We start from the raw sequence: 15,235 nt of genomic DNA, 5'->3' as shown, positions 1-15,235 counted from the left end.
AGTTACCACGGTTTTGGAAAATGAGATTTCAGGAGTTCATCTGCCCAATGTCACAGAGCAATAAGGGGTCGAGACAAGGCTGGCACCTTTGAACCCAGTGAGAGACTGGACACCAAGCATCTACTTTGTGATTAAAAGCTGGGCCAGTGAAGGTAACAGCTACATTAATAATATAAGGGCCAGGGATTGCTTCTAACTCTTGATTACACACACATGAGAAAGTCTAAATGACAATGAAACCATTCATAAAGGATTTCTTCGTTTTGTGGTCAATTAGCATTCATTCCTGTCAGTAATAATATAATGGAAAAACGCTTGACTGAGTTGTGGGTCTCTTTTTCATTGATTATTGATGTTTCTGGCCACACCATTCCCTCCTGATTTTAAAAGGATTCTTCTTCATTACAGTTCACCGTTCACCCCTTTTCCCTCTCCTTCCAGGAGTTACTTCTGCAGATGTAGATGCCATGTCAAAAAAGAAAATAAAACTGATGGTGTTTTGTGTGCTTAACTCATTTTTAATAGGATTTTGTGGTTGGGGGTGATTCTTTGTTTTAAGCTGGAGTAACACTCAGGCTCTATGCAGGTTCCAATGGTCTGGACAGTCCCTGCTGATCACAAAGGTTGCTCCAGCCAAAGGACAGTACCAAATTAAAAGGCGCAAGTCACCTCCCTCCAAGCAAGTGATAGAACTTCACTTTGTTCCAGAAGCAAGTGAGAATGAAGATGAAAGGGTGGAACATGGACATGTCAGAAGGGATGTTAAAAATCCAAGCCAACAAGAATACAAACCACGTTCTTGGGATTCCTCATGTCAACCTTGTGAATTACTTTACTGTTCATATTAATTTTTAGACAATGTCTTTTAGGAAGAAACATGCCAGTTATGTTAGATTGAACCACATAAAATTGCTGCTAACCAGGATGGTCATTTCACATGAGTCAACCTAATAATCATCACAGCACTGTGCAGTCATCTCAATGTGTTCTACATTTATTTCTCAATTTAAATGGAGACCTTGGGCTGTAGAGAGAAAATGAGAAAATACAGCACATACAAATTCTTAACAGATGTCTGTTGAATCTTTAAGTATATAAATCCTAGCAATCTGGTAGCCTCGCGTGTATCTTACGCATCCTAGGTACAAACCATTCTAATGTCAGGGTGAACGCACTTTAACACTTTCCAGTTTAATTTCCCTGAGTCTGAAATAATTAAAACTTCCACTTGATTTATATATTTACACTTTTATTAGAATTCTTCAGAACTGTGAACAATTGGACAACATATCAGAGAAAAAACATATAGAACATCAACATCCTTTAAACTTGCACCGCTTACATATTTACACATAAAGTTACTTACTGTATATATAAAAAATATTTTCAAGGACTCATGGGCTTGGGAATATTCAAAAGACATTATTGCTACATTTCAATATTTACCAAAAAAAGCCACAAAATAATTTCAAACATTAAGCCACTGCCAAAGAAACATGGGATGTAAAAAAAAAAAGAAAAAAATTATAAAAATATAAACTTTCAAGAATATCCAAGACAAAACTCTCAGTGAAGTGCCCCTGAAGTACCTAGACATCTACAATTAACAACCATTTTTCTTACTATAATCAAAGTCAATAGAAACACAAAGGAAATTTTCAAAGTATGGCAAACAGCGACAACTTCTTACGTGACAACAAAACGCCCCAACCTGTTACCTTTGGAAAGGTGCGAGAGCATAGAACTCCAGTGCAAATGGTTACTTCCAGATAAATGGCCACAGTTCTCTAAATGAAAGCTAAGAGACCTAGGAGGAGAAAACCGTGAGGGCAGCATACCTGAATCTCACGAGACAACACACAAACCTTGCCATGTACCCATGGATCTCTTCCAGTTGGGTAGGAAAAAAAAAGGTAAACTCTAACAGTAATATCCAGGCTACAGCCGAAAGTGTAAAATTTAAATCTGTTTCAGTGGGAAAGTAGCATTAATAAGGTCTAAGGAACAGGTAGAGTATGTTGAGTATAAATAACAGAGTGCCTTAAGTGCAGGTGGATTGCAAATCAACAGGTCCTTAAGCACTGCACCTCCTATATGCCTCTATGTAAGCTTTGGTAAGCTTCTCTACACAGCTAGGTGGAGTGAAACAAGAGCTGTGCTGAAGAAAGCCAAGCGACTTCTTGGGTACTGAAGGACCCTCTTGGGCTCAAGGCAAGACTACTCCCAAAATATCTGTCTACAAGCATACACACGCGCGCACGCACACATACACACTTATATAGATACTGGCCCAGTGTCTAGGACATGTCTGTGATGGAGGCTGAATTTAAAGTTTACTTCCGGCTACAGAAGAATCCAACTGAGACAGTACTGTTTTGTCACTTCTGCCGGAGTCATGCAGTAAATCGGTCACTTTTTCAAACGGCATCAAATCCACTGAACACAATGCCATTCTGAAGCTGGTCAGCTTGTTCTGGACAATCTCTAGAGCAAGTTCATCGGCTACAAAGGAGATCTCTGTTAAGACTGTGCTTGGCAATTATGTGTTTTCTTTAAAAAAGAAAAAAAAAAAAAAAAGCACTAACGGTTTCCTTCAAACTTGTCTGGCTCTTCAGCTATCCCTACACACAGCAGACTCAAGCCAGAATCGTATCCAGAAACTGCATCGTGTGGGTTTCCCCCCTCAAATATGTGAATCTGTACAATTTACAGATGGGTATATACAAAATGCAGGCTGGGGAGGCCTTCTCTCCAATTCAGCTCCCTAATTGTGAACTCTATTTAGAAAACAGGTCAGGACCACAAAGGCTCACACCCAGCAGTCTTTATTCGTGCCTGGAAAGCAGTTTTCCAAGGCCTACGTCTCACTCCCAGCATGAAATACTAGACTTCTTGAGCCCAGATACTCATAGGCTTCTGCCCTTTGAATAACATTCTATTTTCCACATCAAGGGATGAGCTTTCGGTTTCTAATCCTGCCGCATCATCGTATCATTACGGATGGTTATGAGGAATGAAGGTGACTACTGCCAGGTATTCAAATAAACTATCAACTATACTTTTCAGGCAGAAATTGGAGAAGCCCTGGGAAGGACTCAGGGTGTCTATAGCCCATCCCACCCACCCTTTCTCCAAGTCTGAAGTTATTCCGTTAACGGGGGCTAGCTTGCTATTGGGAACATAGGCAGCTCAATGGTAGCGGATGACAGAAATCATCGGCCACTAAAGTATGCTCATAAAGACAGGAGTACAGTGGGGTGTCCATTACCCTGGAGGAGGATTCGAGTCGAAGGAAAACAAAATAACCATTATGAAAACCAAAAGAATGGGGGCCGTTCTTGTCGGGGAGCCCCCCAACACCGACCCCCAGATGTGCATTCTGTTTCAGACGTCTTCGTGGACAAGCAGAGGCTGCGTGGAGGATGTGCTGCTGCCCACCGAGTTGATCCGCACGGAACGGTCCACCGAGGGGGTCTCCCGATGGGGGCTGCAGTTCGCTAAGTTGGAATAAATCTGAGGAAAACAAGTCCGCAGTTAATACACCAGCCCCCATAACGAGCACAGCAACAAAGGGGCACGTCTGCAGCCTCAGAATCACAACTTATGAAGACTCCTAAAGCCAGAAGGTTTACAAGACCTTACAGCCAAGAACCAAATCATATTGACCAAAGACAAGCTTTGTTCTATCCCTCATTTTCCCCAAGGTCTGACCACCTAAGAAGTGACGGTGCAAAATGTGCTTTTCTGCTGGGACACATCTGGGAAAGAGTGAGCTAACTTTTATAAAAGGCGCATAAATCTCTACAGCCAACTCCAATCCAAAGGCTGACGTCAGCCACTAAGAAATCGGTGTCCTTCCGGGGGCCTTCCATTGAGAACCGGGCTCTTGGGTGTGAAATGCTGTTTAACTCAAAATGTGCTTTGACACCCGGAAGAGCAAGCTTCAACCCAAAACTATCAGTGGTATATGCTGAAGAAAAGACAGTTCTAAACACACAAACCAGAAAAAAAGCAGGTTAAAAAAAATCTGAGTCAAAGTAAGGATCACTCATTCTTCCTTAAAAGCCAAACAAATGATGGATTTGAGTTTTGATTCCCCCCCTCCTCAAATCACTGGGAGGGATCTCCCAACTTCAAACAACGTCTTCATTCTCTATGGCTTGTGGCCATGACAGCTATCTGCCACATTCTGGCTATGCTTTCTTGAGCAGAAGGTTTATTTTACTGCAGCAACAAGCTGTCTTTTCTCTGATTTTATTCTAGTGCACATCACCCCAACCCTCCAAAGCCTGAATAGCCTGACACGTGAGGCAGAGCGCATGCCGACCCCATGACCAGCACTTGGGGTGGAAGAGGAAATGTGGCAAGTCCTTATGGAAACATCTATGTCCACACTTCTGAGTGCCAAGCCCTCTACTCTTTCACCTCCTTATTTCATAGCCCTTGGCCCAGAATGGAGGGGTTGGGTAAAAAGAAACTGTTTCCATTGCTTTACTTTCCTACCCAAAGCCCAATTTACAGCACAAGCCAAGGAGAGAAGGGGTGGGTAGCTTAGTCCTCACCCCCAGAGCCTGAGAAGGACACGCTTGGAACCAAGAGAGCAGAGGTCCTTTGCCCGGCTAGAGTGTACTCACGTGATTGGTGCTCTCTGAAATCTGCTTCTCAATCAGCTGCACAATCTGCTTAAATGTCGGCCTTTTCAGGGGATCAGCATCCCAGCAAGTCTTCATGATGTCATACCTGCAAAATGAGGGCCATTTATCACTCCTCAATGCCCTTAACTGGTCCTCAGGTGTATGCCATGCAGCAATTTCAAAAATAATTCCAGGGCTACGCAACTGGACATAGTGAATGACATGGGCATAAAATAAAACTGTGTCTATGAGATGCTGCCAAAACTTTCTGTATATTTGGTGACAAGAATTATGAAAATCAGCTACAGAAACGACCTTTGACCAAGATGTCATAAAAAGGGAACCAAGCGACATTTTAAACTGTGCTAGTGAAAACCCTCAACATCTGAGCTTGTCTTTAAAAAGGAAAATAAAAGGGGAAACATTATCTGAAGGAAGAATGTCCGGGCCCTTACATTTCCGCAGGTGCGTGCTCAGGGCTGAGCATTCGGAAACCTTCCTTGATCATCTTGTAGAATTTAGAATCGACTGGCATTCCAGGGTAGGGGCTGCTTCCTGAGGCACAAACAGTTTGCAATCAGTGTAACAATACGCAAGCAGGACGCTGACAACACCTTAAAGAAGATGCTCTAAGTCTGATCAAGGAGGCTTTGGAAAGGCTCGTTTTACCTAAAGAGAACAGCTCCCACAGAAAAATCCCATAGGACCAGACATCACTTTCAAACGTGTACACACAGTTGAAAATGCTCTCTGGTGCCATCCACTTCACAGGTAGCCGAGCCTGCAATGGAAGCATAACAGAGTCAACAATGTTAATTATGAAGCTCAAAAAAAAAAACAAAAAAAAAACGGAACAGAATATATTCCTATAAATGTTGCTTCTGCTGAGAGGTGGAGGTGAGAACTTGACGGGCATCTCACGAAGGCCCACCTAACCTCAGATGACCCCGACTGCCTCTGAAATAGGTGGATCACAAGTACAGCTGACCCTTGAACAACGAGGGTTTGAACTGCATGGGTCCACTTACACATGAATATGTCTCAATAATAAATTCTACACGGTCTGCGGTGAGTCGAATCCAAGAATGCAGAGGAACCGTGGATACGGAGGGCTGGCTCTAATTTATACTGAGATTCGTCCCTGCATTGTTCAACTGTATACTATCCCCATTTTCAAGATGGGGACATTGAGTCTGTACAGTGTGGTGGATAGGAGCACAGACAGTCAGACACAGATACATGGGTTCTAACCCTGGCTCCACCACTGGCCTTGTGTAACACAGAGGTTAGTTACCACTGAATGTTATTTACCCTTTTCCCTTGATAGAAACATGGCCTCCCACGGTAAGGACTGCATGGCCCAGCTCCTTCCCAGCTGCGTGCAGCCATGTGGCTCAGTTTTGGCCACTAAGGTATATAAGTGTTGTGTGACAGCTTTAGGAGAACTTCCTTAAAATGAAGCTGGCATGTGCCCTGTGGCCTTTTCCTTCTTGTCTCTTCTGGATGTGTTGGCTGGCTCTCTCATGGCCATATCATGGACCATGAAGATAAGGGCTACACCAAGGATGGTAAAAAAAAAAAAAAAAAAGAAACAAAGGTGGAGGAATTCGCTCCCCCTAGTACATCATGGAACCTCCATACCAGGCCCGGCCTGCTACTCCTATATTTGTTTTACTTTTTTGGGGGTGTTCTGTCATATGCAACCAAAACTATCCCTTACTAATACAGTGGGAAAGTCACTTATGCATCTATAATTAAGCCTCAGGATATTCTTCTGTAAAGCAAAAATAATACTTCAAATTCCATGAGTTGTCTTGGGGGTTAAATGAGATAATATGGGTACCAGTGCTTAGCTGGGTACTGCTGACTCACTAGCGTCTGAAAACTTGCCCTGTACAAGCAAGCACGTGATAGAGAGTAGCGGATATGCTGACTATGACTATTCCAATGTGGTGAGTGGCAGATTTGGGGTTGAAATTCAATGGCTGAACTTCACATCCTGAACTCCTCCTGCTAACCTCGAGCCAAACTTTCCGTGACTAGTCCTCTTAGAGACATTTCTGAATTCCTGGATCTTAATTTACCGTAAAAAGCTAAATCAATCCTTCGCTTAATCCATTTAGGATTGAAAACTGGGAAGACAATTTTTTCTGGTCTTAAAGTTATTTTAGTCAGTAGGAAAAAAAAAATGCTTTCCAGTATCCCCTCCCAGATTTTATGCTAAAACTCTTATAGAGGCCCTTAACCTGAGATTTACAATGTGTCTTGAATTCAGGAGCTTGTGAACTTGGAAGGGAAAAAATTACATTCTTGTGTGGACTAACTAAAGTTGAGCATTTCCTTAAATTATAAATTCAGGCAATAAAGCACCAGGTCTTAGCAGTGCCTGTGACTTTGTCACCAACAGTAACATAGATACCGTCACATTACAGTTTTATATTCATCACTTAGACATTACAGTAGTTGTTAGACCCACAGTTAGAACATGTTATTCTGTGTAACAAAGAAGCACGTGTAATGAATATCACAGAGGTACTTTTTAATATTTTAATAACTTCATTTCCATTTAATGGCTTTTCTCAGTATCCTATGTATTTTATGCATTTAAAACAGTGTTCTGACAAGGGATCCACAGCTGTCACCAGACTATGATAGGGGCCACAGCACAAAAACGACCAAGAACGTGTGTGAAGAACTTTCAGAGAAACTGACACAACGAGGAGGTCTCAAATGACTATGATGTAAATTTGGGGCCAATAACATGTTGTGTGAGTTTCCCTGCTTTTAATTTTGTCCCATTAGGTCTCCTTACCCAGTAGCCTGGTGAAGGGTGATATCTGTGACTGGTTAGTAGAACTGGCTTAGCTGGAGTCCACAATCTGAAGCCTGGTGGGACCTAACCACCTGACCCATCCTTGTTAATTCCAACTAAGGTCACGAGCCAAGAATGGGCTATTAAGAAGCTGCAGCATAACCACTGTCATGATTACTTAGATTCTAAGTAAGACATCTAGCCATAATAATAAGTGCCTCATATAAGTATTAGCCACAGTGTGCCTGGCACTATTCTAAATACCCTACTATGTATATTAACTCATTTAATCCTCACAACAACTTCACGAGGCAGGTGACAGTATTATTACCAAAAGGAGAAAAACCAAGGTTCAGAGGTGCTGGGGTAATCCTTGCCAAATATCACACAACCACTAAATGATAGAACCAGGTTCGAACTCAGCAAGACTGGGTCCAGAACCCAGTAGCCTTCTGTCAATACTCAAAGGCCTGGATAGAGAACCACCTTTCATTCTTCCTTCCAATAGTGTACCAGGACGGAGAGGACTTGGTGTTATTAACACTCCTAGCCTTAGGGAGTTACTAGAAACGCATGCTATCATCAGGAAGTAAATCCAGGAACATTTCTGCAAAGAAACAAGTCTAGTACAGCCCACCCACAGAGATGCCATAGTGATGGAGAAGGAAATATTACATCATTATAAGGCACACAAGAGCTACCTCCAGGAACAGCTCTGGACCATAGGTATGGGCCTGGGAAAATAGATACAGAAGAATATATGTTCAAGACTATTGGCTTCCCATACTAATGGGATATTCCTCTAGAAATCATAGGCTCCGGTTTCAGCCTCTACTGACCCGTGTCATCTCAGACAAATATCACTAAAATACACTGTTTTTAGTTTCTCCAACTTTTAAAATGTGAAGACTTGCATTCTAATGCCAAGGGTTTGTCCTGATGATACAATGAAAACTGGCAATGAAAGCACTTTGAAATAAAATCACTATGTTCCGTAAGCCAATTATTCCTTATGAATGTCTTTAATAAGCTCTTGATTATAAGATTCAACATTCTATATACCTAACTCTGAACATTATCTTAGACTTAACATTATCTTTTTCACATAGCATGTCAATCTCAAAATAAAATTCTCCTGCTGTGACCTTCAGGTCCACATTTGTTTCACTTGAACAAAATCAAGTTCATTGCTATTCTCAGGCTATAATGAAAATTAAGGCTATTTCTGTTTCCTTCACATGCTCCATAATTACACAATTAGAATTAGGAATTCTATTATCGGAATTTTGCTAAAGTACACTTAATTTGACTGCTAAAATGCATGGTACCGCAAAGGTAGGATTTGCATTATGAAAATCCTAAAAAGCAATACTTAAGAAAACTTGAAACAAAAATCCTTCACTGGACTGTCAAGAGAGAGCGGGTACTCACATTTCCTTTGACCACATAATTAGAATCATTCTTGATGTCTCTGGCTAGACCAAAATCACAAATCTTTGTGATTCGACCATGAGTAAGGAGGATATTTCTGGCTGCCAGGTCTCTATGAATACACTATTAGGAGAGTGGGAGACAAAAGAAAACCATTTACATTTATTTTAAACTTTTAAAGAGTGAAAGCTATGTTTAATACTAGAATGCTGTTCATGTCATACAGTGCCAATACTTTTGCTTTACGTTTAAACTATTCAGTGCACCAAAAATAAATATCTAGATTACACTTTGAATGATGTTCAAATTTGTGTTTCACATTGTTAGGACCTTAATTACTATAATCACTTTCAAAACCAACTTGAATAAATGCTTCTGTTTTTCCTTAGGACTACTTTCATTCATAGGAAAATACATTATAAATAGTCCCATCATTTTTTTAAACGGAAAACTCATTTTACATGCTTCTCTTTGAATGTCCTTTTAAAGAGTTTCTAAAATGTCTACAACTTCAATCTGATACCTCCTAAGGACAAAGGGAAGAGGCTCTTTATTTCAGCCATCCTATATCCTCTTTGAGTTTGGTAATTGTTTGGAAATGTCACCAATGATAACTTAAGGGTAGGTTCTGTAACCTCATTCTATTCTGCTTGTCCCATTTCCTAAGGAATTCCTCTCACCCTTCCGGAGACCATGTTCCTTGTTTTGGTTCCATCATTCTCTTCCCACCCCCAACCTTCTGATCAAATGTTTATCGCTCTCTCTTGATTCCTTACTCCCCTGCACTTTGTAAACCATACATGCAATATTTGAGGTCTAACTTCAAAAAGACCCAAGTATATGCTTCACCGAGCACTGCAACTACATGAGGTACCCCCTCCTTTGGCTGATCAAATAATTCTCTCTTTATTTTCTAAGAGCAGCTCCTATATCCTAAAAGCCAAGTTTTAAATGAATTCATTGCATATAAAAAATATATTCATAGAAAGCTTATTTAGACAAGCTTGCACTTTAAAGCTTACAAATGAGAACATGAATTCCGAAGAGACAGCAGTTAGAACATGAAGAAACTGTATTTCCTCTGCGTTTGGTTACCACATTTCAAATGACACTCTGCCTTCTAACTATGGCTCTAAAATGCCCCTTGGGGGCCATGGGGGCAAGGAGAGGACTCTTCTGAGAATCACCCTCACTTACATTCTTCGAGGCGAGGAATGCCATGCCCTTTGCCACCTGGTAAGAAAAGCTCAGCAAGTCCTCCAGGTCTAGGGCCAACTCATCATCTTCCATGATGGCAGGAGTCACGTCTCTTTCTATGTATGAACCTGGTAGGAGGAGAAGGGATTTTCCTAGCAATTAAAACCTTCAAGTAAGGACAGTAAAAGACAGTGACAACAATACCTCCAAGGGCTGGTAATCAAGGAACTGATGTTGAACTTGCAGGCAAATCACCTCCCCAATGTTAAGGACAGGTAGGTACTGAATCACAAAGCTAATATTCCCAATCCTGGGCTAAGTTACAAAATCTTCAGGGAACAAGAACAGTGGATGAATACAAAAGTCTCATATTTTTTATATGCAAAATATGTATTTGATATATTTTGATATGCATGTTATCATATATGCAGTAAAATGCTCAGATACAATAACACACGCTCTGACCCCAAATATCCACTTGCAACCCTTAACTGCCATTGACCACTGGCATTGCCACTGGATCCCGTGGCAATGGATCCTAGGCCATTGGATCCTATCCTAAAGGAGAACCGGTCACTACAGGAATGGTGTTAGATTCCACAGTGGTATGACAAACCCTCTGTCAATGAAGTTGTTTTTATTGCTTGATAGGTACCCACCTATTCTCGAAGATCTCCTTTTGTCTGCCTTGGTTGGTACAACATAAGAAACTCCGGGTTTCATGTCCATGTACTCATTAGTACTATCACCACTGGGAGAGATGAAACATGCATCAAATCATGATTAAATAAAATGGGAAATGGGGGAGCACACAAGGGCCAGGCTCTATCTCCCCATCCCTTTTTGAACATAAGAGGCTGCTTTTATTTAAAGAAAGCATTGCCAAGTTTCAATAAGGAAAATCTTGTTCAGTAAGATACGAGTTTTTAATATTCAACATTCGGGTCCAATCCCCGGGAATTAGATGGCCGTTTTTGTGTTCAGTTGTAGATGGAACTCAGGTCAGAAATTTCCCATCTCTTGACGCCAGGGATTTAATGAGAAGCAGAGAACCAAAAGCATTATCCCACATTACTTCAAACTCTCTAAATTAGCCTCGAGAGAGACAAGATGAAAGAGACAAAGAACCAGAGCTTCTGAGATGTGTTATTAGTGGGGGAAGACAGAGATCACTAACATATAGCAACTGATGGAAGAAGGGTTAAAAAAACCAAGTTTGGTTCAGATAAACACCAATAATTTGGATGATTTTCTGAACCATCTGGACCTCTTGAATCTGCAACATTTGGCTGGAGAGTCTTCAAGATTTCTAGTACTTCCTGCTTCTGATTAGCATAGAAACACCATGACAACAATCTCCTTCAGAGTGTGCTGGTGGTTCCAATCCCATATGGGATCCCAAAGCACAGAAAACACTACACAGGACTGAACAATTTAGGCCATTACTTCAAAAAGTTAAAAAATATACAAGGGGCCAAGGTTTTAGAAATAAGGCAAAGTGGCTCATTTATTCATATAAAGAGGATGTGCACTAGAGAAACTAACAAAAGATGGTTTGGTTTATACTGTATTTTACTTCCACTTGTCACTACTCAAAGTTTACAGGATTGAAAAAAAAATTAAAAAGCTTCACCTAGGATTTAAAACTTTAGCCAGAGGTATAGAAAAACACTTTAGGAGGTAACCGCCTATCAACAATATTTACCAAGGTTTCCTTGAGGGCCTGGGGTTAAGTTTAGGAGACAAGTCTTGCCTTCTCAAAATGTAGGGGATATAGCAAATAAAAAGGAAAGAGGAAACCCACCACACAACTGCAGAAATATAAAGTATAAGGGATTAGGCGCAATTACTAGGATTTCTGTTGGGCAGGGTGAGCTAGGAAATCTTAAATGGCAGATCTTAACAACACTTGGAAAGAAAAGGCAAGACGTGGCACAGAATTCTATTCTGGTTGTAAACTACACCAATTCTCCTTAAAGGAACTTGAAGCCCTTGACACATCATTCAAGTTCAGAATGGTATCAAGGATGAAAGAGATGAAAATAAGGCACAAGTTTTTAAAATGTGCTGGAGCAGTTGTGCCTTTGAGAGCATGAGTTAAGAAAAGAAAGGGTAAGGTATACAGAAATAATTCAGAGGTGGATGGAGAGAAACCTATGTGCAGAGAGCTGTCTGGAGCTCTTTGCCATTCTGTTAAAGGTTTTAAAGGAATTTACCGTGACAGTTTGGCAGCCTTTCCCACTTTCCCTATAAACAGTGTCTCACTGTAAAGACGCATACAGTACCCGGCTCAACAGCATAAAGAGAATGACACCAAGAACAGAACGATGAGAAGAGAAATAGGTACAGAATTCACTCAATTGAATAGAACTAAAGCTTAGAAAAACACTAAAGATGGATTTTTAAGAATCAACAGAAATTTAAGTTCAACGCTATTTCAATCCTTAAAAACACTATTTGAACTTTCTAAACCGTTCATCACATTTAAATGATTTAATAATTCTGGTTTTGTACCTCAAAGTACCTCAGGTTCACTTTTTTAAAGAATCAACCTTGATTGTAAACCCTCAGACTCCATGAACTGCCTGTCAACAGCTATTTATGTAAATCAGTCTTACCAGGAAGACTCCTTTGAATGGAGAAGGTTTTTATAAAGCGCCGCTTCTGCGTGATCTTCCTGCTTTGAGCAAATAAATGAATCACGCTTTCTTCTCAAAAAATTCAGAAGATCACCGTAGCAACAATATTCTGTAATGACCAGGGTAGGCCCTACGAGCATTTAAGAAAAGGTTAGAAAAAGGTGAGATATACAGACCATCCAGCCTCCCATAAAAATACCCAAGGGTGATCACGGCCATTCACACTCAGGTTCAAGGCTAAGCCTACTTAGTACAAGTACGATCCTATCTATTAACATTGCTTAGCAAAAAGCAGCAGAGTAACCTTTTTACCTGAATTTTTAAGTGATCAGGGGCCAGGCATGACTGCTGGTTTTAGACAAGAGTTATAGCTTTCACTGTTATATTATTATCAAGCCTGCTATTTGAAACCTTTGATTCACTTCTGTTTACAGTGGGGGCTCCATGCCTCTTGGTAACGTTATTATGGAAATGATGATGAGCACACACACACACACACACACACACACACACAAAACTGTGGCATAATAGGAAAACCAACCACCAGAACCACCAGCTGAGACGAGGAGGTGGGGGAAACCCTGAAATGACAGGGCATCGCCTGTGTTCCAGGGCCTATCTGTCGAACTTTTTTTTTTTTTTTTTGGTGTTGTGCACGCCTAAAGAACTGTAGCTCTCAAGTTAACAGGCAACTAATTAACTCGGGCAGAAATCTCTCAGGAACAATTGGTGATGTGGTGAAGCAACATTTATGGGGGCTGTTTTGAGAAATTATATAACCCTGTCAACTTGACAGTGGGTCTCTCCAGACCTTGAGGAATGGCTCATTTTACACATCTTTGTTCCTTCTGACCAAAATGCCTTCTGGCAACATCCCAGAAAGCCTTGATGAGAGGACTAATGACTGCTTCCGAATTGGAAATTTCTTTTTTATAGAAGTGAAATGTTTGCTCATTTGGTGTATATTTGAGGGCTGGAAGGCTTAGAGGACTATTTTTAATGACGGTATGTACATGAACATTAACCCTTTAGTGGCTAAATGTCATCCAGCAAAATATAAAAGCTCACAAGGTAAAAGAAAAGCTTTCTGGAGGAGATGAGACATTCTCGAGGTATTCAAGAGGTCAGTGTCGGTGAGACATACACGACTGTAACTAGGGTATGTCCTGGGCTGTCCTGCCCCATGATGATAAAACCTGAAATATACATTCTTAAAGTACAGTAGCTTGGGTGGTGGGGTGCAGGAATCCAGCAAGAGGTTAGCCGCCTGGGTCAAAATCTTGCAAGGAGCTTATAATCAAGCATTGTCAAAAACCATATCAAAATCTCCCATCTTTTGATAATTTGACCCATAACAAGAGTCAGGTTGGCCATGGCCTTACCTCCAATGGTGCACGCTCCAAGAAGATTCACAATATTCACATGATTACCGAGGTAGCTTAAGACTTTGAGTTCAGACATTAGGGCTTCGCGTTCCGTTAAATGGGCACTTGCTAAAATTAGAAACATCTTATTTTAGCAAAAAACAAATCTGGAGGGGGGGGGCTTGGGATGAACTGGGAGATTGGGATTAACACGTATACACTAATATGTATAAAATAGATAACTAGGGCTTCCCTGGTGGCGCAGTGGTTGAGAGTCCGCCTGCTGATGCAGGGGACACGGGTTCGTGCCCCGGTCCGGGAAGATCCCACATTGCCGCGGAGCGGCTGGGCCCGTGAGCCGTGGCCGCTGAGCCTGCGTGTCCCGAGCCTGTGCTCCACAACGGGAGAGGCTACAACAGTGAGAGGCCCGCGTACCGCAAAAAAAAAAAAAAAAAAAAAAAAAGATAACTAATGAGAACCTGCTTATAGCACAGGGAACTCTACTTCTCTTTGCTATATGGTAGAAACTAACGCAACGTTGTAAAACAACTATATCCCCCCCAAAAAACCCAAAAAACAAAGCCCAAAAAAAGACAAATCTGGGACACTGGTGGTGAGCACGCACAGTAGCCTGCGGGAACTTACGTTTGAGCATCTTCACAGCAACAGTCATGGCCGCATCTGACTTAATTAGGCCGTATGCAGTGGCCTCAACAACTTTCCCGAAGGCGCCGGCACCCAAGGTTTTCCCTATAGAAAAGAAGACAAGGAAGTAAGTGGCAATGGTGTGGTGGGACTGAAGGACTATTTGTGTCATTTCAAAACCAATAAAGGATTTGGGACAAATTTGTCCAGATACACTTCCTTGAAGTGTGCTTGATGCCAAATCTATCAAAGGTGGTGAAATCTCACAAAAAACACTTATTGTTTCAGGTGGAATAAAATAAAGGAAGCTACTGGGGTTCCCTAAAGTCACTGTTATGTGTACACAGAAAGGTTATGTGGAAAGCCCCTGCTGCATACTGACCAAAACTCAGCCTGTTTCTGGGAAACTCCCATTTGTGATCATAAGGAAGTTGCGTTGGGTCTATGTAAACATAATTGTTTCCATTTATCTCCTCAACAACCTTCCACTGTACTTCATACATGGGTTTCTGG

At 41.3% G+C, this 15,235-nt stretch overlaps 1 protein-coding gene across 1 annotated transcript in view; it reads right to left on the bottom strand.

The window, feature by feature from the left end:
• Window positions 1-1,232: 1,232 nt before the first annotated feature.
• Window positions 1,233-15,235, bottom strand: part of KIT (KIT proto-oncogene, receptor tyrosine kinase) — an 85,703-nt gene continuing 71,700 nt past the window's right edge. Inside the window, exons 11-21 of the mRNA XM_067736026.1 lie at window positions 15,105-15,231; window positions 14,723-14,827; window positions 14,096-14,206; window positions 12,693-12,843; window positions 10,734-10,825; window positions 10,075-10,202; window positions 8,878-9,000; window positions 5,304-5,415; window positions 5,090-5,189; window positions 4,635-4,740; window positions 1,233-3,513 (exon numbers count right to left, since the gene is read on the bottom strand). Of these exons, the coding sequence (XP_067592127.1) occupies window positions 3,385-3,513; window positions 4,635-4,740; window positions 5,090-5,189; window positions 5,304-5,415; window positions 8,878-9,000; window positions 10,075-10,202; window positions 10,734-10,825; window positions 12,693-12,843; window positions 14,096-14,206; window positions 14,723-14,827; window positions 15,105-15,231 (1,284 nt within the window). The 3' untranslated portion in view covers window positions 1,233-3,384. The remainder of the gene's footprint in view (window positions 3,514-4,634; window positions 4,741-5,089; window positions 5,190-5,303; window positions 5,416-8,877; window positions 9,001-10,074; window positions 10,203-10,733; window positions 10,826-12,692; window positions 12,844-14,095; window positions 14,207-14,722; window positions 14,828-15,104; window positions 15,232-15,235) is intronic.

The sequence above is a fragment of the Pseudorca crassidens genome, chromosome 4, assembly GCF_039906515.1.
Source record: "Pseudorca crassidens isolate mPseCra1 chromosome 4, mPseCra1.hap1, whole genome shotgun sequence".
In the NCBI taxonomy this organism is placed as follows: Eukaryota; Metazoa; Chordata; class Mammalia; order Artiodactyla; family Delphinidae; genus Pseudorca; species Pseudorca crassidens.
Note: the sequence above shows the minus strand (reverse complement) of the source record. Positions and strands in the feature narration are given on the sequence as shown.